The sequence below is a fragment of the Chamaea fasciata genome, unplaced genomic scaffold, assembly GCF_029207755.1.
Source record: "Chamaea fasciata isolate MVZ Bird 193981 ecotype frontalis unplaced genomic scaffold, bChaFas1.0.hap1 SCAF_13, whole genome shotgun sequence".
NCBI classification, from domain to species: Eukaryota; Metazoa; Chordata; class Aves; order Passeriformes; family Sylviidae; genus Chamaea; species Chamaea fasciata.
In genome coordinates this window covers 15158638-15179578 of record NW_027094098.1, presented here as the reverse complement: position 1 = coordinate 15179578, position 20941 = coordinate 15158638, and the positions used below count along the sequence as shown (strand labels likewise).

Below are 20941 nucleotides of genomic sequence, written 5' to 3'. Positions count from 1 at the left end.
CCTGCGGGCCAAATGGAGTTTCTTTGGTCGGGCTTCCCAGCAAATTCAACATCATACCTGTTTATTTTGGTTCAACTGAACCTATTCTCTAGGGGACACCAATCCAGCTTTGATGCCTTTCATGAGTTTGTACAGCTTAGGTCCCATTCTGAACAGCCTGAAATGCCATTGCCCGTGTGCAGCCTGTTTTTGGGGGGAAGAGATGCATGCAAGGAGCAGCATGATTGGAGCATCCTGCAGTGCCATGTCCCGTTCTGTTACAGGAAGGAAATATGGCCGTCCCTGCACTCAGGAGGAATCTGCAGTAGAAGGTTGCAAATTTAATCAAAGCTGGTGGAAGCAGGATTGGCCCGCGATATGTGTTTCTCTCCCTAAAACATCCCTCTTCTCCCCATGTAACTCCCGCTGTGAGGGGTTAAATCACATTCCCGCCCGCCGTGGGTGCGCTGAACACTCCAAGAGCTTCCTTCCCTAAATGCTGCGTTGGGCCACATCCAAACTCGACCGAAGCCAGTTGGATGCTCTCCACTAGGCTCGGGAGCAGCCTCTCAATCCAGCCCTCGGAGCGCATCGCTGCTCCGAAACGAGTTGTGCCCGGGATGTTCTTGGTGCAGCTCCCTGGTGAGTCACGCTTCGACCCGCTTTGGGCTGGCTGCTCCTCTCCCTCTGCCCCGTGCTGGGCTTCCACACATGAGGGCACATTTGGGAAGTGCCGCCTCTGCTTAGGCGTGGTCTAGAACACGCGTGGATAACTGATCCACTCTTGCCACGGGGTCGTGGCGGGACACGCGTATCCCTGCGTGTCTTCCTGGCGTCCGGAGAAGGACAACCCTCCCTGCAGGGGTGCCCCGAGGCCCTGCTGTTCCCGCAGATTGTGCGGATTTACGGGCGGGAGGGCTTGGGAGCGCGGGCAGCGAGGGCCGGGCGCGGCCCCTTTAAGAGGGGCAGCGCGGGGGGGCGGCGGCGCCCGCGTTCACACCTGGAGTGGGAAAGGGGGGCGGGCCCCGGCGCCCGTGATTGACGGACCGCAGACACCAATGGGGCGGCGCGGCGCCGCGGCGGGGGGGGCTCCTGACCAATAGCGACGCGGCGGGGGCCGCCCGGCAGCCAATGGGCGGGCGCGCGGGGGGCGGCGCGGCTACATGTTGCGGTGTCGCCAACGTGGGTCCGCGGCGAGCGGCGCTCGGGCCGGGCGGCAGCGGCTCCGACCCCGCGGGAGCGCACCGGGAGCGGCCGGCGCCCGCCAAGCCCGACCCGCGCGGCGCGAAGTAGGAGCAGCAGAAGGCGCTTCCCGCGGCGGGGACGCGGACTCGACCCGCCCGGCGGTGCCCGGTGGATGCCGGTGCCGTAGCGCCCCGCGGGGCCGGCGGCCGAGGCGATGCTGCGGGCGGCGGAGCGGCGCTGAGCGGCCGCGGCGTGAGCGCTCCTGCCGCCTCCTGCCGCCGCCGACGATCCCCGGTGCCGGATACAAAATGGCGCTGCCGTCACGGGCGGCGGCGGCGCTGCTGCTGCTGGGGCTGCTGGGCTCGGCCGCCGCCGGCTGCCCCGCGGGCTGCGCCTGCGGCGGGGACACGCTGAGCTGCGGCGGGCTGGCGCTGCCCGCCCTGCCCCGGGACCTGCCCCGCTGGCCGCGGCACGTGTGAGTACCGGGGGGACCCGCGGGGACGGGCCGGGGGCGAGGAGAGGGGCTGGGGCAGCAGAACCGCCGCGCTTTGGCTTGTTGTCAAGGACGGGAGAACTTTATACGAAAATCCCCGCGGAACTCCGGGTTATTTATTTAAGCGGAGTGGCCTCTACCGCCTTGCAGGCGCTGGTTGTCCCGCGATGCGGTGTCCCCTCTGGCGCCCACCCGGAGCCGGATGGGGGAGATGGAGGCGTGGGGTGCGATGCTGGTCCCGGGGGGAAAGTTGGGGTTTGTGGCTCCCCTTGTCTCGGTCCCGTGCGGGGCTGGCCTCCGGGTGTCCCGGAGGAAAGGGAGCCGGGAGCGGGTTTGTTCTCTTAGCGATGGGATCTGCTGGAGATAACGGCCAGCTTGGGCTTCCGAATCCTTATTAGGACATCGTCCATCCATCCATCTGTCCGTCCGTCCATCCGCGCCGTCCCGGGGCTGCGGCGCGCCCGGGTGCCCGAATCCGGACCCTAGCGCCGCGCCCGCTTCTCTGGCTTTTAACGCTGCCAACTTTTTAGGCTGTGAAATTCCGGCGATCGGAAGGGGGTAGAGGGCTGCTGGGGAGTTTCCGTAAAACCCAGGTGTTTTCCAGTAAAGGCGGCGCGGCTGGCTGCGCTCCCTCGGCACTTGCGTGTGTAGTGAAGTTATTGAGCCGCGGTGTATCGGATGTCTTGGGTGGCAGCTGAGCTTAGAGCCCCGCACCTGGTGGCTGCTGCGGCACCGTGGGGTGGTTTGTATCCCCAGAAGGGTGTTTTAAAGCGCTCAGAATCGTGTCCAAGCGCAGGACGGTGTCACTAGCATTTCCCGGGAAGTGCAGCGGGTCCGCTCCCGTTTTGCGACCGCTGCTGTGGGCTCGTAGAAGCTGAAATAAAACATCGGACACTTGAAGCTCAGAAGATTCGAGGGGGAGCGGGGAGTGTGCTCAGCATTGGCAGGTCGAGTCGTTTAGCAGTCCAGAAGGACTGAGAGTACGTGTGTGCGCTCACAAACTTGTAAAAATAAGTGCGCTGAACTATTAGTTAACTTCGGGAAATCAGTGTCCAGAATGGGAGAGGGAAGCAGCTCTTCTGCTGCGGGGCCTTTCTGCCATTCAAACAGAATCCCTAAAACCCCTGGTTGTAATAGATACTCCTCAGCTCTGCCAGGAGAGAGGATGGTCACTGAAGTGTTGCTGGTGATCATCCAGCTCCTTATTAAGAAGAATTATTAGAGGTTTGTCGGGTTCTCCTGGTGGCATTCACTTTTAGCTGCAGAAATGCCTTGTTTCACGTGAAATTATCATGTCTCATATTGAGAGGAACGTGTGGCCTCTGCATTAAAGCCCTGACTCATCCCATTCACCTGTTGCTCTGAAGGATCTTTCCCTCCCCTTTCAGAGCAAGCTTTTAATAATTCCAGCATTCCCCTGCACCTCTTAAAACAGGACAGTGAATCTTTCTTCGGGCAAGGAAGTGCGTTGATAACCCAGACAGAACAAATTTATTGTTGTATTTTTTTTCCCCGGAGTGTTAATACCCGGGAGTGGCTTTTTCAAATGGAGCAGGTTTTGGAGTGTCTTGAGTTCAGTTCAGATTTTATTGGTGAAGTGCAGGTATAAATCTTCCGCTATGGACGCGTGGGCTGTTGATCTTTCAGACACCTAGAATACGGTTTGTAACTTTTTATGTTACAAACTGAACCAGGAGTTGGTTAAAATGATAGCTTTTGTATCTGAAAATGAAACGTTAAGGCTTTTTTCCTTCTCCGTAGTTAGTGTAAAAAGAAGAGGTTGCAGCTATTGAAAATACTTTTGGTTTTAGAGTAGTACTTCAATTTTTAGTTTGTAATACTAAAAAATTACTTAAAATATCCTATTTCACTTTAGTGGCACAAGGATGAAGCATGTTTTTCAGGCTTAGTGGGATCGTAAATGGGATCGTTTTTTTTGTGCCGAGAGTTGATAACTCACTTCTTTAGTGGTTTAATGTTCTCTGTAAAAGCACCATGTGCCAGCGAAAAGTTGCCGCTGTGCAAATATATCAGCTTTTTGGATTTTAATATTTAAAAAAAAAAATTAAGGAAAAAGAAGGCGAACGTGAAGGTGTGCAGTGGTCTGTCGTTGATGTGGGGGTGCAACCCTGAGGGTGCGGGTTTTCCAGCCATAAACTGGGGAGGGACAGGCGATGTCGGAGCTGTGGATCCCTCATCTCCATCCCTGCCGGGCATCCCGCCGGAGGTGTCTGCTCCCCGGGGTGATAAGCTTGGGCATGTTCGATCGCTAATAGGGGACGAGATAAATCAGCTTCCAGCGACTCTGGTGGCAGTGCTTTAACTTCATTAAGGCGCTATTGAACAATCCCTCCTTAGCAGTTTATCTTTATTCCTAACGAGTGCCACAATGCTGAGGCAGTGCTTGGAGTCGGTTTTCAGTGCGTTGGAGATAAAGCTTTTGTTTGTCGGGTTGGAAATGCGGCTCGGCAGCCGGGGAGGGTTCTGGAACAGACTTAATCACGCCGCGTATTTTGTCAACAGGACTATCAGTACCGAGGAAAAGCACTGGGGCTTTTGGAAACTATTGTTATTTCTCTGCTGGCAGCGCAGCTCGGAGTTGTAATTTTTCTCCCAAGCTTTCAGAAGGACTAGCTGATATGCAGAGGGACTGTGCAGTCGCTCACATTTAATGTAGTGTGGATGGATGTTTTTCGGTGTTGTTTTTTTTTTTTTATGGTTTTGTTTTTCTTTAAAGCAACAGGCAGCTCAGCAGCGTGTACCAGTTATATAAGTGTTCTTGACTCGCTGCACAGGGCACGTTGCAACACTGCCACGACCCATCCCGTCCTTGCACCCAGCTGCAGCTGGGAAGGGTTCCTGATCCAAGGGGAAAGCCGGGAGAGTCAAACTCTGCTGGGCAGCTGATGGCACGGAGCTCCTTTGCAGTGCCTCCTTTTGGAGCTGCTTCGTGGCTTCTGTTTAAGTCTGAAGTTTGTTTTTACAGTAGAGTGTTACATGTGGTATAAAGTTGAGGGCTAAGCTTAAGTACAGAATGCTTCGCGCCCCAAAAAAGCCAGGGCTCCAGCAGTATTGGTGATGTGCCACATCCCCTGCAGCCTCTGCTTCTGTCTCTCTGTGCATCTTGATTTTTGAGGAGTGACAGAAGAGATAATTTCCTTTAGGCATCATGTATGACTGAAGGTTTTTTTTTCCTTTCCTATTTAGTGATAAAGCAACACTATTTTAGGTACAGCTTTTGGTGAGAAGATATAGGGACAGTGAGGCTGTGGTTGGATAGTTAATTCGTTGCTGGCATGGTCTGCAGGGAATAAAGTTTTTATTTTAAACAGAAGTATTGTGCAGTTTTGACCCGAAGGACTGGGGGATATTTTGGGGGATACTGACCATTCTTGCAGGGACCCTTCTGCCTCTGGGTCAGTGTGCATGTGCCTGGCCTGTCTGGAAAAAGGCAGCGTCCTCAAATACCCAGGAGAACTGGGCTAAGAGCTGCTCTCTGTTTCCCAGGAAGGCTCCAGGGTTTGGCTATATGGATAAGTTGCCCCGAGGCACCAGCTGCGTGTTGGCTCTTTACATGGTGCTGCTGCTCTCTGGAGAGATCAGGGCAAAGTGTCTGAATGCTTTTTAAAGTCCTGTGGGTGCCTGTCAGTGGTTGCAGGGTCTGGAAGTGCATTTGAACTAGGAGTCAGGAGCGGTCTCTTTCTGTGCTCAAGTGTGTACACACAAAGATTTTGTTCAATAAAACTTAATGTTTGTGCTCAGAATTACCTATGACTTTCTTGCTAAACTGGGGGTTTCATGTGTCAGGTCCTGTTGGTTTGCTTTCACATATTAGGATAGCTTCTTTGCTTGGTTGGTAAGGGGCTCTGCTGCTGCTGGTTACATGGGATTTCTTTTTTTGGGAGAAGGGCATTACTTGCTCTCGGGCTCTGGAGTGAGTCTGCTCCTGCAGAGGCTGGAAGAGGAGGTGGTGTGGGGGACTCTCCTGCTGACAGTGCTGGGAGGGGGGAGCGCTGCTGGCACTACCTCTCCTGCATGTCCTGCTTCCAGCCCCGCTGAAATAATGGAACAAAGATTAAGTAATGGTCACTCCTGGCCCGGCGCAGCTGCGGAGCTCTCAGCGTGTGCCGGCTGCCCGGGGGGGCTGCAGCGCCTGGTAGGATGGCTTGGGAGAGGGATGTGGCTTGGGGCAGGTGGCTGGTCCCTCTCCCTCCTCCTGGGCCAACAGTGGAAACCCAAAGGCTCCCTGCGGGCTGGTGCTCCAAGGAGGTTTTCCTGCTCAGGTGGGACAGTGCTGGGAGCTGGTGGTGCTTGTGAAAGAGCTCCTGCAGTGACACACGGATGTGGCGCTTCCTGGAGCACTGTCCCTGCCCGTGTCCCTGTTCCGGACAGTTCCCCAGGGCTGCAGGATGGCTCTGCACCCTGCGGGATTGCAGCTCCTGCGCTGGAGCTTGGCCCCGGTGGGTAACAGCAGAGCCCGTCCTTGCAAAGCAGCGCCTCTCCGGGCCTGCTGCTTAAGCACAAATAAATACTTGTGCTTGCAAGTAAATCCACCCTTCCTGTGCGAACATGTGTCGGTGGATTCGCTGACCACCCTCAGCACGCCGCAGTATTTATTTATCAGTTCCTACAGGAGGGCAGCAGTTAACAGCGAGCCCTCTGCATCTGCTGCCTGAGCTTCTCATCTTCATCCCACACCGAGCCACAGCCGGGGCAGAAATTGGCCCACCGGGCTAGGATTAAACGTAAATACCGATTACAAAGGAAAAAATACCCCCGCTTAAGGGTTTCTGGCTCTCGCAGAAGCCTTCTAGTGAAAGGCTCTAGGACCCCCTCAGCCTCCTCTGCATATTCCTCTCTCCTTTTGAGAAACTTCACGGCATTTAATCACTTTGAGGCTTTTCCTCTCTTCGGTGACTGCAATTTGAAACGCAGGGGTCCCATACAAAAGCAGCAAGTGCTCAATGGGCTGTGTTAATATTCAGTGCCGTTTACAATGGGTGCAGTTTGAAAAGGGGAGAATAGATAGTCCGGGAGCTGGGGGAGGAGGAGCTGCAGAGGGAAAATTCTCAGGCCAGGGGAACCAGCATCTCAGTAGGCAGTCGAAAAAAAACCCGAACACGCCCATCAAGTGTTATCTAGAAAAATCAACTATTAATGTGTTAGGTACAGCTTAATATTTTTTTCTTTGCTTGTGCAACGTGCTCTACGGTTTTCTGGATGTAAGGTTTGGGGGTGGCTGAGCTTTGCAGGCTTTCCTGCTTGGACTTTAAGGAGCAAATGTGAGGTTGGTTGTCTTGTCCCATCGCTTGTTGGCATCAAGAAGTTAAGGGTGGTAAACTAATACGTTTGGGACCCCAGGCACTTCAACAAAGCACTTCAGGTACTTAAATGCTTCCTCGAGCATGGGTGAGATTTCACTTCCCTGCCTGAGCTGCTGCTGGAGTCCTGTCTCTGACAGGGATTTGGGCAGATGTAGAAGCGTTTCCAAGTGGAGCTTTATTTGGTGTGTGAGCCTCGTCTGGTGCAGGGAAGTCCCAGAGCACTGGGAAGGATGCTCCCAGACTGCAGCTTCAGAGGAGCCTGCTGGAAGGGCTCAAGGTGCTTTCATGTTGAGGCAAATCCCCCAAGAATTGTCTCTGAAATGCCCTTCTGACTCTGTGCTTGCACCTGGGCTCATGAATATACAAGCATCTTCCCACTGGTCAGCTGGGGATCGCTGAGTGCCACCCTGGGCATGTCCAAGCAGTGCCTGCCTCTGGGTGCTGAGCGCTTTGATCCGTAGGAGAGGGATTCAGGTTTTGTCTTGAAGTTTGAGTGGCTGCAAATTGGGATGATGGCTCTCGTTCCTCGGTAGCCAGCTCTGCTCAGGACTTGTGTATTGGCCCTGATTTGTGTAATGGCCCTGACTGGTATGTTAGCTGCACCCAGAAACTCTCAATTAGGGCTGCAGGGCTTTTAATTGATCTCGTTGGCTGCCTTGCCAGACACCTTGGATTGAGTTAGCTCAGCTCATCAGCTTTTAACACAATCATTTTGTGCTGCTAACCTAATCACCCAGTGTGACTCCCTTGTCTTGCAGTGTGGAGCTGGATGGGGTCATGTGGTTGAATGCAGCAGAGATAATTTAGACTAATGTTGCTTCGAAGAGCCATCTGTGAAAAAATCCAGGCTCCAGGTTGATCAGCTCTGCAGGACCTGGGCGGGGCAGGAATTAGCACCTCATGCAGGGTGAGGGGAGTGATTTAACATAGAATTTAACTTTGGTGAATAACAGTAAATAAATAAAGCACTTTGGTCTGGATTGTGGTTTCATGCAAACCTGGGCACCCCCTGACAGCTCTCTTCAGATGTCCCTTGCTGGTTTTTAGTGGCATGTGAAGAAAGCAACAGTGTGAGGGTCCCGGGAAAATACCTCTTTCCTGGTACATCCAGCTATTAAATGATGTACTACAATAAGTTGTTTTTTTTTTCCTAGCATGCAGAGAGGCCTAAGTCAAGGACCAGGGTGCCGTTGTGCTAATGCACCACATGAAATACCTATTATTGTTGTAGCTGAGTCATCCATTAATAGTTAACCAAGTCCTGTGCTGCAGCCCAAGTCCTACAGTCCCAGTCTCCTCTGGCTTCAGAGCAGGACCACAACATATGTGATATTTTACACTCCCTCATTATGTTTTCAGCACGTTGTCTCTCAAGCCACAACCATATAATTTTGGAGATGTCTTAGAAGCAGGCCCTGCTATTTTGGGGACACCTCTCAAGACCTGATGATGTGTCACATCCAATTCCAGGAGCACAGTTCACTTCCACGTGGTTGCATTTTCAGTTTGAGTTAGAATTAAAGGACAGGTCTCAAGCTGCAGCCATCTGTGTAGCTTTTATTAACCATGCTGGATGTGCAGAGAGAATGGTTGGATATTTGCACCTGCCATGGCAGTTCTTTAGCTTCCCACAGTGGCTTTGCATGGTGTTCAGGAGGAAAAGTATAGGAGACTTAACAATTGAACAATTTTGATACAGAGCTACAGATTCTTAAAATGTTACACAAAAGTTGCATTTGAGAATGCAGTATCTGCCTACAACTTTTTTTCTGGAGAGAAAAGTTTTATGTGCAAGTGAATTTGTCTTATTTTTTTCCTGGGAGGCACTGTTTGGGTAGTGTTGATGTTGCTGCTCATAATGGGGCAGTAACTTCTGTGAATTTTCCTTTGGTGTCTTTTTTGGACCTGCTGGGGCTGTCTCATTATTTTTTGAAATTAGCAGAGGTGCAGTCTTAAATGTATTTTTTGTAAATCCTACTCAACTTTACTTGGTTGCGTGTTGCAAAAAGTTTCCGCTTTGAAGGTGTCTGTTTTTAGATAAATCCTTTCAGATTAGAGAACACACTCTCCTGAGTTCTTTGGCAGTTTGGCTGTGAAGTCTTGAACTAAAAATGGTTTTTCCTAGACCACCTCCTGCAACTTTTAGGGTTTTTTTTCCTCCCTATAAGAAGGCAGACAAACCCTCAGGTACAAGGAGGAAATGAGAGATTTAGAATGCCAAGTCTGGGCAGTTCTGCTTCCCACTTGCCCACACACAGGGACAGGGATTCACCCTCACCACTTACATGTTTCTCTGGTTGCCCAAAGCCTGTGATTTTGGGCTGGGCACTTTCCAGGACAACCGTGGAACAGACAATGCTGTTGTCTTTCAGTGCTGTGAATACTCTGCTCTGGAGAGTTTACCATCAACACCAGCTACTCACAAGCCTCCCTCCAAAATACTGACCTGCAAGTTCCAAATACACTTTGCCTAGCTGGTGTTCAGGCTGCTTTATAACTTCACTTCCAGTGTGTTTTAGCCTGCTGCATGCCAATATAAACACAAGTTTCCTACGTTATCTGTCGTCTAAAAAACGCTGGTAAGAAGTGCTGGCTGTCCAGTGTGTGCAGCCTGTGTGGCAGTGCTCAGCTGATCCCCAGTGCAGGTGGGTCCTGGGACTGAACTGGTGGAGGATATTGAGTTGGAGGTGACAGGTTTGGACATTCATGAGCTGTTCTGCAGCAGCCCAGTCCATGGGCAGGCGGCCCGAATTTGGCTGTTTCCCAGCACAAGGTGGCTGCTTTGAGATGGAGCGGTGGGATTTCTTCCCATCTCAGGTGACTTTGCAGCTTCACAGGAATAAGAAAATGGAGGTGTATGGCAGGGATGTGACCTCTCTGTCACTTGCGGAGGGTGTGAGGCTTATTGCTCACCCACCTGCCTGCTGGTGGCAGCGGCAGAAATGCCAGGTGCTGACACAGGGCAGTTGGCTGATGCTGGAGGTTTTGCTGCCTGTGGTCTGGCCTTGCTGGGAGCCAGGAGAGCATCCTGTGCTCTGTTTGTCCATATAACTCACTGCAAACCTTTGTCCCCTCCTGAACTGTAGCGGAGTCACATCCACACTTGTGTTTCATTTGTTTTGGCAATATGGGCAGACTTCTCCTGTTGTAGGAGATTTAAACAAACGATCTGATGTTTTATTTTGAAAGGTGTCATAATAGTTTGTGCTTTTTCTTTGCTAAGTGTATTTTTGTGCTGTTCCTGTCTGTTGGTCTATAAACAACTCTGTTCGTTCTTTTTCCTCCTTAAACAAGTCATCCAAGTCAGAATTCCTGGCATTCAAACACCTTTGGATTCTTTTAGAGTAGTGCATGAATTTTGCATGTGAATCAGTAAATAAAGGATAGTGCGGGTTTTTTTAGACTTCTCTGAATTGGAAGGACTTGTGAGAGTTGTGCCATCTTTATTGTTTCACATGGTTGTAAACCTCTTGTATATCTCCTCTCCCACTTTCCAGCATTTGTTATTGAGGTGGAGACCACCCAAAAGCTGTTGAGGTTGATTAAATTAAGGGGTTGAATGACTCTGTTCATAAGAGTGGATACTTTTTCTGTTACAGTAGGTTAGAAAATAGGATTAGAATGGGTACCTAGGCAGACTCCACTTTTGCTGTGTGAGTGGGCAAGGAGAAGTTTTCTGGTTTGGGAGGAAGTCTGCAGAGCTGAGGCTTCCCTCCTGATCTCTGAGCGCTTTTATCCAGAGTTGTGTCCCTTGTTTTGCCTGCTGGACAAGGAGTTGGCAGCCTGTCCCTCCCGCGCACAGGGATGCCGTGGGACTCCTTCAGCTCCTGCAGCTTCAGTAAAAGCCTCTGTTTATCTCTGTGAGGCTGGGTCCTGCTCCCCAGTGAAGTTGCTTGGCTTCTGACTCCTTGGTGAGCTGAAGCTCTTCCAGGAGCTCTGGTTTTGTCCTTGCTGACCTTACCAGCAGAGACATGAACTGGTCTTTGAGTTAATCTCAGACAGAAACTTGTACAGATCTAACAGGATGTGTTTGGCTTATGCTGTCTACTTGAAACAACAGTTGGATTTGCTCCTCCCTGGTGCAATAATCTCTGAGGCAGGTACTGCTGTTTACCCAGGCTTCCTGAGAAAGGAGATTGTGCAATGGTCCAGGTGTCTGTTCTCTTCCCCCAGAGCTTTTGACGCTGCTGGCCAACTTCACTTGAAGGGGTGAACTCAAGTTTGGAATGCCTGCCTCTCCCATAGGCAGCAGGCTGAGGAGAGTGGCTGCATCCCCCCTGAGGGAAGGGAAGCAGTGTGAGATTATCCTGTATGAGAAATCAAAGAATCTCTGTAGGAGAGAGCAGTGCTGTTTAACCATCCCTGCAGGAGAAGTGGATGACAGAGTCCCGGCTGTGGGACAGGGCTGTGCTTAGCCCTGTTAGGAGGTTGGTGAAGGAGGTGTTCAGAGTCTTGCCGGAATGGTGCTGGTGTTATCTGCTGTCCATAGCCAGGAGCAGAGGATTTGGTGCTGGGTTACCCCTTGCATTGTTCCTGTGAACAGGGGATTGATGCCATGGAGAAAGCACCCAAATCTTCTTTGGGGACCAGCATGGCTTTCTCTGTGTCTTAAGTGGTGTCACCACTGCAGTGGAGGAGCATCTCAGCCAAAGCAGCAAGTCTTGTGGCTGACACAGCCAGGGATTGGTTTTGGTGACTTGCTGCTCCTCTTGAAGCAGAATTTCCAGGAAGAAGGTGCCTTCACAGCCTGCTGGCAATGGGGCTGTCAGCTGTGGGTGGGGGGTAGTGGCCCTGGGTGTCTGCATTCCCCTGGCAGCGCTGGGGCAGGGAAGGGACTGCTGCCTGGGGCTCTGGGATTTACAGCCCCTGCGGGGAGAAGGCAGAGCCATGCAGCTGGGCAGCGTCCTTGGGAGATGCCAAATCCCAGCCCAGGCTGTTTGTTTACTACGGTTTTTCTCTCATGGCTCCTAGCACTTGTCTCAAGTGTTACCACTTTGTGGTCTGCTTCACAAGAGCCCGAGCTGTCCTTTCAGCTGGCAGGGACACTGGGACTGTGCTGCATCCCTCTGTGTGTCTTCCAGGCTTATTCTGCAGCTCCCAGGCTCTCCTTTATTTGGACTGCAGTGGGTTTTCCCAACACATTCCCTGCGTGTCCCCGTGCCCAGCCTGTGCTCAGTGGTGGTGTGTGATGAGCACGGTGTGCTCAGGCTGCCCAGGCTCTGTGTCCTGCTGTTTGCTTTGTTTGTTTCTCTCTCCAGCTGGGAATACTGAGCCAGCTCAAAGGCAGGCCTTGAAGCACCCCTTGTGCAAGTCATAATGCCAGTGTGGGGCTTGCTGAGGAACAGGCTGTGCACCATTAAGCTGTTTAAGCTTGTCGTAGATGGGTTTTTTTCAAGTCAAAAAGCACAGATCCACCCTTTTCGGGGAGGATGAGGTGGCAGCTGAACCCCTTTTGGGGGTGTGTTAATTAACGTTGCTTTGTTTGTGAGATGCATGGTTAAAAGAAGAGGAATTCAACACAGACTTACAGGCCCGTGCATTTGGAAACAAAATGGGGAAGTTTCCCTGTCCAACAAGTTCCAATTGCTTCCTCTATGGTTTCCTGAGTAATTCTGACTGCTGGTTGTAAAGCAGTCTCTATTGCCATTGCAGGGTGCATTTATTGCCCAGATCTCCCTTTAGACCACCACTTATCTCCCATCCCATCCCATCCCTGCAGGCTCCCTGGGCTGGTGGCAGGGAAATTTCCAGTCCTCAGGGAAGTCATTTTCCTGAACATGGCTGTGAGATAGACAGTAACAGCAACAGCCCTCATGAGACTGGGAGTGAATTGAAAATGTGCATTGAAATATTTTGAGGAGGTTATAGTCTGTCACAACCAAAAAAGCCCTTTGATGGTTTTCCTGCTTTTTAGGTTTGAAATGCACAATTCCTCTTGACTTGTTTGAGTGGCTTTGGAGCCACCTGACTGTGCCAAATGTGGAAGAGCAGAGCTGGTCCTTCTCTTGGCATTCCCGTGGTGTTGGGAAGGGGTTGCAGGATGCCCTTTTGGTCTGGTCTGTGGGGGCAGAGGCAGGGGACAAGCCAGGCCTTCTGTTCCTGGCTCCTTCAGCATTCACTGTGGCCACTTCCACTGAAGGCTTTCAAGCCAAGGTGAACCACACCTGTGTGTAATATTTGATGGTGTTTTGGGGCAATACGTGGCTCTTTGGCCCTTGCCCAGCCTGTCACTGTGGTTGCTTTCCACCCTTGCTCTGCATTTAGCCCATTGCCACAACACTGGTGTCCCTCAGCTGAAAGCATCCCTGCAGCCCTCACCTCGTGGTGTCCTGTTGGGAAGCAGGGCAGGAATAATTGCCAAGCTGATACAGGCAGGAGCTGGGCCTTGCCTTTGGAGAGACTCCTCAGCCTGAAAATGGCCCTGTAATTAAAGCAATGAATATCTGTCTCACCTAGTGTAATCCTATAAACATTAGGCTTTATGGATCAGCCAGAGGTTTGGTTTTCTCAGTTTCATGCAATGCACTGGGTTTTTCCAGAGGACAAGTCAAGCACTGTCCCAGGAGCCCTGCAAGCAGAAGCCCAAGTGTGGCTTGTCCTTTGTGGGGGCATTGGGATGTGGGTGGATCCTGTCTGGAAGAAGAAACTTTCTGCCCAGAGCTTTTTCACAGCATGATCATCTCTGTAAAGGCCACGAAAATGATCTGGAAGCCTGTTTTATTTATTCATTCCTATCTCCAGCCCTGCTTTGAGGAGAGCCCATGGAGGCCATCAGCCTGGCTGTCCTGGCACAGCCACGTTCCCCTCCTGGAAGAATGGGTTCAGGGTGATATTTGAAATGCAGCAGAAAACCCACACTTCCTTCAGAGTTTCGACTCTTGCATTTATTCATCTTGGGCAGGGTTTAAAGTTTTCTGCAGCATTCAAGGAAAGTTTTGGTTTCCCTTTGCCCACATGTCAAGCATTCCTGAACAAAGCAGCCTCAAGATTTGCGGAGCAAATTCTTGAAATTCTGCAAATGTTTTGAGCTAGAAAATGTTTCCAGAAACTGCCTGACCTAAGAAAGAGTTGGTAGGACTTGGGCATGGGTTAGGAAAAATGAATAAAGCATTTTTATCCCTCTTTAAATTATCATCATTCTGACCAAAACCACCATTCCCAGTCTTGAGAACTGCTGTGCTCTGCCACCTTGTTCTTAAACCGCAGCTGTGCTTATTTTGAATAAACCAGATAAAAAAAGATACAGATTTTAAAACTGAGGTTTTCCCTGTTCTTGCGCTGACTTCCCCAGCGATCTTAGTGTCATTTAAATCTGAAAAGGAGTTTAGATACTTAAAAGAAAGGGAAATTAGGGTGTGTGGCAACTCCTGTACCTGCAGGCACTGCAAACCTACTAAATGCTCCTGGGAATGTTCTTCTCTGCATGTTCTTCTAGAGGTGATTTGGTTGTGTGGCCACCAGCACCCCATAGTTTGTGCTCTGCAGCATCCCTGTTGCTGCTGTGGTCTGTTATGGATGCTCCAAACATTGATTTTATGCACTGGATGTCTCTTGCCATGAGCTCTCTATTAGGTGTGACCAGGAAGGGGATGTGGATGTCACACCACCCAAGGCAGGAAGACTCCTGTGTTGGGGACCACTGACTCGTGTATCTCATAACCTTGTTTCTAAAGGTGAAACCCCAGAGCAGCCCCGTTGCTATTTTGGCCCAAGTGTAGATTTTGTTTTAGTTTCCTTCTGGTTGTTGTTTTTGTGAGCCCATTCATGGTGCTGGGGGATTTTGGTATTAACCTCTTCTCTTCAGAGGAGAGGTTTGACTCAGACTGAAATTGCTGATTGATTTCCTTTTCTGCCCTCCCCCTTTTTCCGGTCAAAGTCAAGAACCACTTCAAAGGCTCAGATGTGTTGGTGCCAGACGCCACACAGTTATTGTTAGAAGAATTTGAAAATATAATTGAAAACAAACCTTTGCTCAGCCGGGCATATCTGGTTGTCGACTTTCACTCATGACAGAGGTGAGTGCTCAGCCTCCTCTGCTAGATTTGTTGTCTACACACTTGTCATGGCAGATGAATTGCCCATGAATTTACATCTGGTAAATGTTTGCAAAATCTGGAAAGTGAGTATTTTTAAGGAGGTTTTTTCCTACCTAGGAACCCCTCACTGATGCTTAAAAGTTGCCAGCATATTTGTGGAATTCCTTGCAGTAATAAAACACATCAAATTGGTCTTGGCTGGCTGATTTCAATAGAGATGCTCCAAATCCAGGTTTCTCAGCTTGGCAAGCAGAGTTGTCCCACTTCCTTTTAAGACTCGTCTCTTCTGTGGGATATAAGGATATTGTTTAATGTAATACCAAAAACATTTGTAAAAGCCTGGATAATACAGATCTCAGCACTCATTTCAGCTTTGTTTGCTGAGAAGGCAGAGGCTGGTGTAGGAGGTTTGCAGTCCAGCTCAGTCAGTTCTCATGGTGAAGTCCAGGAGGCTGGAGACTTCAGAGGGAGCCCAGCAAACCTTTGCCCATAGCAGCCCTTGCTTGCCTGCTGCTGAGTACAAGCTGTTGTTTTCATACCCCCTAAGATTACATTTGCAAACATGGTGCCTGTTTGCAAGGTGCAGGGTGCGTTTTAGGTTCCTGTTTCTTGTAGTTATTTCCTGTGTAATTTAGAGGAGCGCACCGGGTCTGCCTTGGATGAGAACTGGAGCTGTGGCCGTGCACATTAACCCAGAGGATTGCCCCAGGACTCCTGTGCCACTCTGTGTTGTCCTGTGCACCTGCCTGCTCAGAGCACCTGGACATCATTTTGTCCTCCCTTGCTGCAGGTGCCTGGGTTTGGCCTTCTCTTGTGCCAGGATGATGGTCTGAGACCCAAAAGCAGTAGTACAGTGGGGTGCAGGGAGCTGGACGTTCCTCCTGCAGCCAGTCAGGGGTCCCCCTGGAATTTAATAGGTCCTTTAGGTGTGATTAGGTTTCTGGATTTGGCGTTTCTTCTCCTTTTAATTTGCCTCCCATACCAAAAACACCAGTCTCGTTGCATATGGCTGCCTGTCTGTTGTTTATTATCTTTGCTACACTGTGGTTAGTGCTCACACATGATATTTCTTTGGTTTCGGGACAGACTGAGCGGGTTGTCCGCCCCTGGATCCAAAAAATGTAAACTATTTATAAATGAAAAATACTCTCCAGTTTGAAAGTGCTGTGTTGTCCCCTTTCCATCCAGCATGTGCTCATTTGTCTGTTTTCCTGTAATCCCACTGATGTAAGTCCAGATTTCCAACAATTTATGGGACTTGGGGCTGTGTGGAGAAATTTTGATGGGACCTTGTGCTCATGGGGGAGAACACGAAACAATAGTGATAAAAAGTAATGGAAAAATGTTATTTGGCTGCATTTGTGCAGATATGGCCCCAAACTCAGATAAACCTTCCTGCAGAGTTCAGGGATACTTGATTTTGATTTTCCACTTGGGCTCATCTCCATAATAAGCAACTCTTGAAAAACTGGGACAGAAACTTATTAGTGGGGCTTAAAATGACCAGAGTGCTTTTTCTGGTACTCCTTGCAATTAAACTGTGTTTGATCTGTTTTGAGCTTGTACTTAGTTTTATATTGAGCTAAGAGCCTATGTTTAGTCTCCTAGGGAAGAAAAATAAGACAGGATTTAATAATAGATTATGGAAGGCTGGGGTAAGTTTTCTGTGCCTGTTTGGACAGCAGGGCAGGAGGTGATGCTGGATGGGCCTGGAGGGGACAGGGCTGGACCAGAGGCTGAAATGGTCAAGCCCAGGGGCAGAAGAGGAGGCTGTGAAGGAAACACAAAGTGTTGAACTGAGGAGCTTGTTAGCCGGCAGCTGATGGGTTGTATTTGTAGAGAGCTACAGGGGGACTTGAGCTGAGATGGTTTCCCGGTTGAAATGAGTGTTGCTCGGTGATGGAGCTGGTAGGAGTGAGGCATGTGGGGAGCAGAGCCCTTCAGAAAATGCTCCCAAAAGAGCAGGGATTATTTTGATCTATGGTGACACGGTTTTCCATGCAGCCACAGTGATGGTAAATGAGGTAGGGCTGTCCTGCTTCCTGCTCAAATCTGGAAGATTAGTGGATAGCTGAAAAAAACAGGTGGTATTTTTTGGAAGGTTGTTCACAGCATCCCAGTGATTCATCATTCAAGTGCAAATGGTGGAAACTTTCTCATTGCCAGTGTGTTCAGGCAGCCTTTGCCATGAAGCTACGATCAGTCAGTCTGTAAATGGTGCAAAACCAGTGGTGTAACCGGTGCATGGAGGAGTAAAGCATAATGAGTGAATTCAGTATGGTTTCCAGGTTTTCTCTAGACACTCTTGGCACTGATGGTGATAATTCCTCGTTCTGTAAAACCCACCTGGTGGGAATATAGGGCTTGGGGTTTTAATTTTGACTGTTTGGGAGCACCTAAATGCATTTGCACAAGACAGCACTTGCTGGAAAAGGCTGTTGCAGCCTGGCTGGGCCTGTGGAACGAAGCCTTTAATGTACTGATTGCATATTAATGAACAGCCAAGAAGGAGGGATGGTGCCAAAAAGCAGGGGAGCAAGAAAGCCAACAATATCAGCACGAACTTTGCACTCTAGAAAGTGTGAAGTGATGTTGGTGAAAGGAGTTTACTGCACAAGTGGAACACTGTGGTCCTCTTTGATGCCCAGATTTCTGTGCTAGTAAACTGAGGAAGGATAATTGGCCAGTGGAGCTCGGTGGGTTCCTGTTAACCCCTTCTGCACCCCTTGGAATGCTCCCCACTCCTGGGTGTGTTTTGGCTCTGTGGGTGCTTGCTCTGGAGTGTTTGACATGCTGTGTCTGACGTATGGAGCTGTAACACCTCTCGGAACACATGGGGTTACCGTCCACATCTGGTTTGTATCACCTTCAGTGGTTTTATTGCAAGCTCTAGTGCTCCATCTGCACCCTTTCCCTTGCCCAGTCCTGTCCCTCGGCATCAGGAAAGTGAAATCCCAGCCTGGAAAAAGCTACAAAACAGGCTGATGTATGAATTAATTAATATAATGGCTACTGATAGCAGTGTGCTTTTCCTGGTGTTTGGCAGAAATTGGATATCCTGGCTCTTGCCTCTTCATTAGCCTGGCTTCCAAATCCCAAGCTCATTACCAAGTCCCAGGGATGTGGGTTTTGGGGTTTTTTTAGGGTTCCCACCTGCTTGGAGGCTTCCCCGCAGAGCCTGAGCGATGCCGTGGCTGGTGGCATTGTCCCCATGGAGTGCTTGGGGACAGACTGGCAGCTCTGTGTGGTGCCTTGTCGGTTCTGTCTCCCTGCTCCACAGCTCCCTCCAGGAATGCGCAGTATTCAGTCCCCACTGTGCAGCTGGGGACTTTTCTGTCAGGAGCATTGGGAGTATTTAAGATGATCTTGCAAATATTTTTGAATTTTTTTTTTTTTGGGGGGGGGGGGGGTTCTTTTGGCCCAGGGCCAATTTTTGCTTGTCTCTGGTACATAAAGTGGGTTTGAAAAAAATGCTGTTTCTCTCTCTTTCCCCATTTAAACATTTCAGGAATGTCAAGTTTTGTCAGCCTTGGCTTTGCTGGGAAAAAAAAAAAAAAAGAAATCCCTTGAGGAGCCTGGGGATGTGTTTTATACGTGATCTCAAAACCCTGAGGGGAAGGGACGTGAGGGAGGGAAAGAGGAGGTCATTAACAAAAGCTTCCTTTATCCCACATTTTAATGAGGCATTGCCATTAAATAGCAGCAACCACACAAAAATTCAACCAACCTGACTTTGTTCCCCAGTGTTTAGCCCCTCGGTTTAAATCATGCTCTCACTTTGCTGGTTGCCTTCTATGACCAGCGTTTTCCAAGGAAGATAAACTCCAAATTTGTAACATAAACCTGTTTGGTAATGTGGACAACTTAAGAGAAAACTTCTCATGGAATTTTTCTGCTGCAGTTACTTGTAACCTCAGTAATGTGCACGAAGATGGGCACAAGAAGTCTGGTTTTCTGAGGATTTGCGTCTCCAGGGCTGACTAAGGTTTTAACTGACTTCTGCGGAGTGTTCCTGTGATCTCTGGATTGTGTATTATTGCTGCCCTCCCTTCCCACCTTGGCTGTGTTTTGGGAGTGGGGGGGGCTCCTCTGTTCTGCAGTGATGGGCGAAGGCCACCCAAGGGCGAAGGCTTTGTGCTGGCCCTTGGCTGCTCTCCCTCCCTTGCCTGCCCCTGGTTCTGCAGCCTGGCATGAGCTCCCTTACCCTTCCCAGCCCTCTGGTCTTATTCCAGTTTTAAACTTACTGGGGAAGAGGACAGACACCCACGGTCTTGCTCTTCTCTGAGCGTGGCTACAAACAAGTTTCCCCCACTGATCGTGCAAAAATGAGGAATGGGGAGATTCAGTGGCTTTGCTGCGTTTATTCTCTCTCAGTGGAGCAGTGGGATGGATGCTTGGGGTTTTCACAGAGACCCTCTCCTGTTTTCTGGGTTTTTTTGTGAGAGGCTCCAATGGACACCTGCCCACCCCAGCTTTCCTCCTGCTTTTCCCAGTGCAAGGGCATCCGTGTGCTCCATCCCCACCACCAGCCATCCCTTGGCTGCTTTTGGGGGCTGCTGGAGGAGGTGGGGAGCGAGCTGGCTGCTCCACCTCGATCCCGTGCCCGCTGCTCGGCTGGACTTTGGAGCCGAGCTCTGGATGGGGCAGGGGGAAATCCCGAAGAAGGAGGAAATGTTTGTTTAATTGCTGCCGCGGTGTAAGGTTCAGAGCGAGCAGATTGTGAAACAGCACGGACAGTGCAGGGCACGGTTTTCCCTGCGGGTTGCAGATAACATGTGCGGTGCAGGCAGGCAGCGTGAGGCTGGTGGGGGTGCAAGACAGTGAGGTTTATTTATTTGTGTGGCTTGTTTTTAATTTAAATAACCTTTATAATTTCCCCTCCCTCTGAATAGTAAGTGATTCCTTATTTGTAAGGGCCTCGCCTTATTATTCGGCCTGAAATACAGGCTGCACTCCAGATTTTACAGTTGGGATTAATTTTTAAGATGGGCGCAGGCGGGGGGGCAGGTAGTGTGAGCCCCCTGCGTTTGCATTTCCTCTGCTCTTGGAGGGCTTTGGCTTCTCTCTGCTCAGAGCTGGGGCCAGCCGCCCGCTGCCCTCGCAGCTCTGGCGCTATAAATGAGGCCGCAGTGTGTTCCCAGCTGGAGCGGGGCTGGAGAATTGCTCTGGGCAGGTTTATGGTGGGGAGGTGCGAAGTGCCTGCTGTCTGTCTGCCCCCCCTGCAAGTGGCTCTGCAGATGGGCTGGGAGGCTGCTCAGGGAAACACTGATGTGTTATCCATCTCCAGAGCCATGGAAGCGTTGGAATCACAGAAAGGCTTGGCTTGGAAGGGCTTTTAAAACCTATCTAATTCCAATCCCTTTGGCCCGTGTAAGGAAGCCACCCACTAGACCAGGTTGCTCAGGGTCCCATCCATAGAACCATCCCTTCTCCATAGGGATCCAAGCCACAGAGTGTGGGGCTCTGGTGCCTGTGCTGAGAGTACTCAGGGAGTTCTTGGAGAAGAAAGCCACACTGGGATTTTAGAGTGCTTGGAGAAGAAAGCCACACTGGGATTTTAGAGTGCATCTCTGGATTTCAGACTGAGTGTTACTTATTAAGAGACTGGGGGGAAGGTGTCTAAGGAGCCATTTGCCAGCTTTTCATAAATATCCTAGGGATTTCACAGCAAAGTGCAGAGACTGTTGAAGCTGGCTGGGCGTACCAGAAACTTTATGAAATAGTTAGATTTGATCGACACTTTATCACAGTCAGGCTGCTCGGCCCAGTCTGGCTCGCCCTCTCCCAGTCCCGGAGGAGGCAGGGGGTGCTGGGGTTGCATTGCAAGAGCTTTTCCAGGTAGACTTTCCTGAAGTGGCTGTTGTGGTAAGGCTGTGTTCATTTGGTGCTATCCCACCCACCAGCGTGTCTGCACCCAGGGGCAG

At 50.4% G+C, this 20941-nt stretch overlaps 1 protein-coding gene across 1 annotated transcript in view; it reads left to right on the top strand.

Moving 5' to 3' along the window:
- Positions 1-1110: 1110 nt before the first annotated feature.
- Positions 1111-20941, top strand: part of LRIG1 (leucine rich repeats and immunoglobulin like domains 1) — a 92387-nt gene continuing 72556 nt past the window's right edge. The window contains 4 exon segments of the mRNA XM_066195632.1: positions 1111-1207; positions 1210-1330; positions 1332-1405; positions 1408-1639. Of these exon segments, the coding sequence (XP_066051729.1) occupies positions 1111-1207; positions 1210-1330; positions 1332-1405; positions 1408-1639 (524 nt within the window).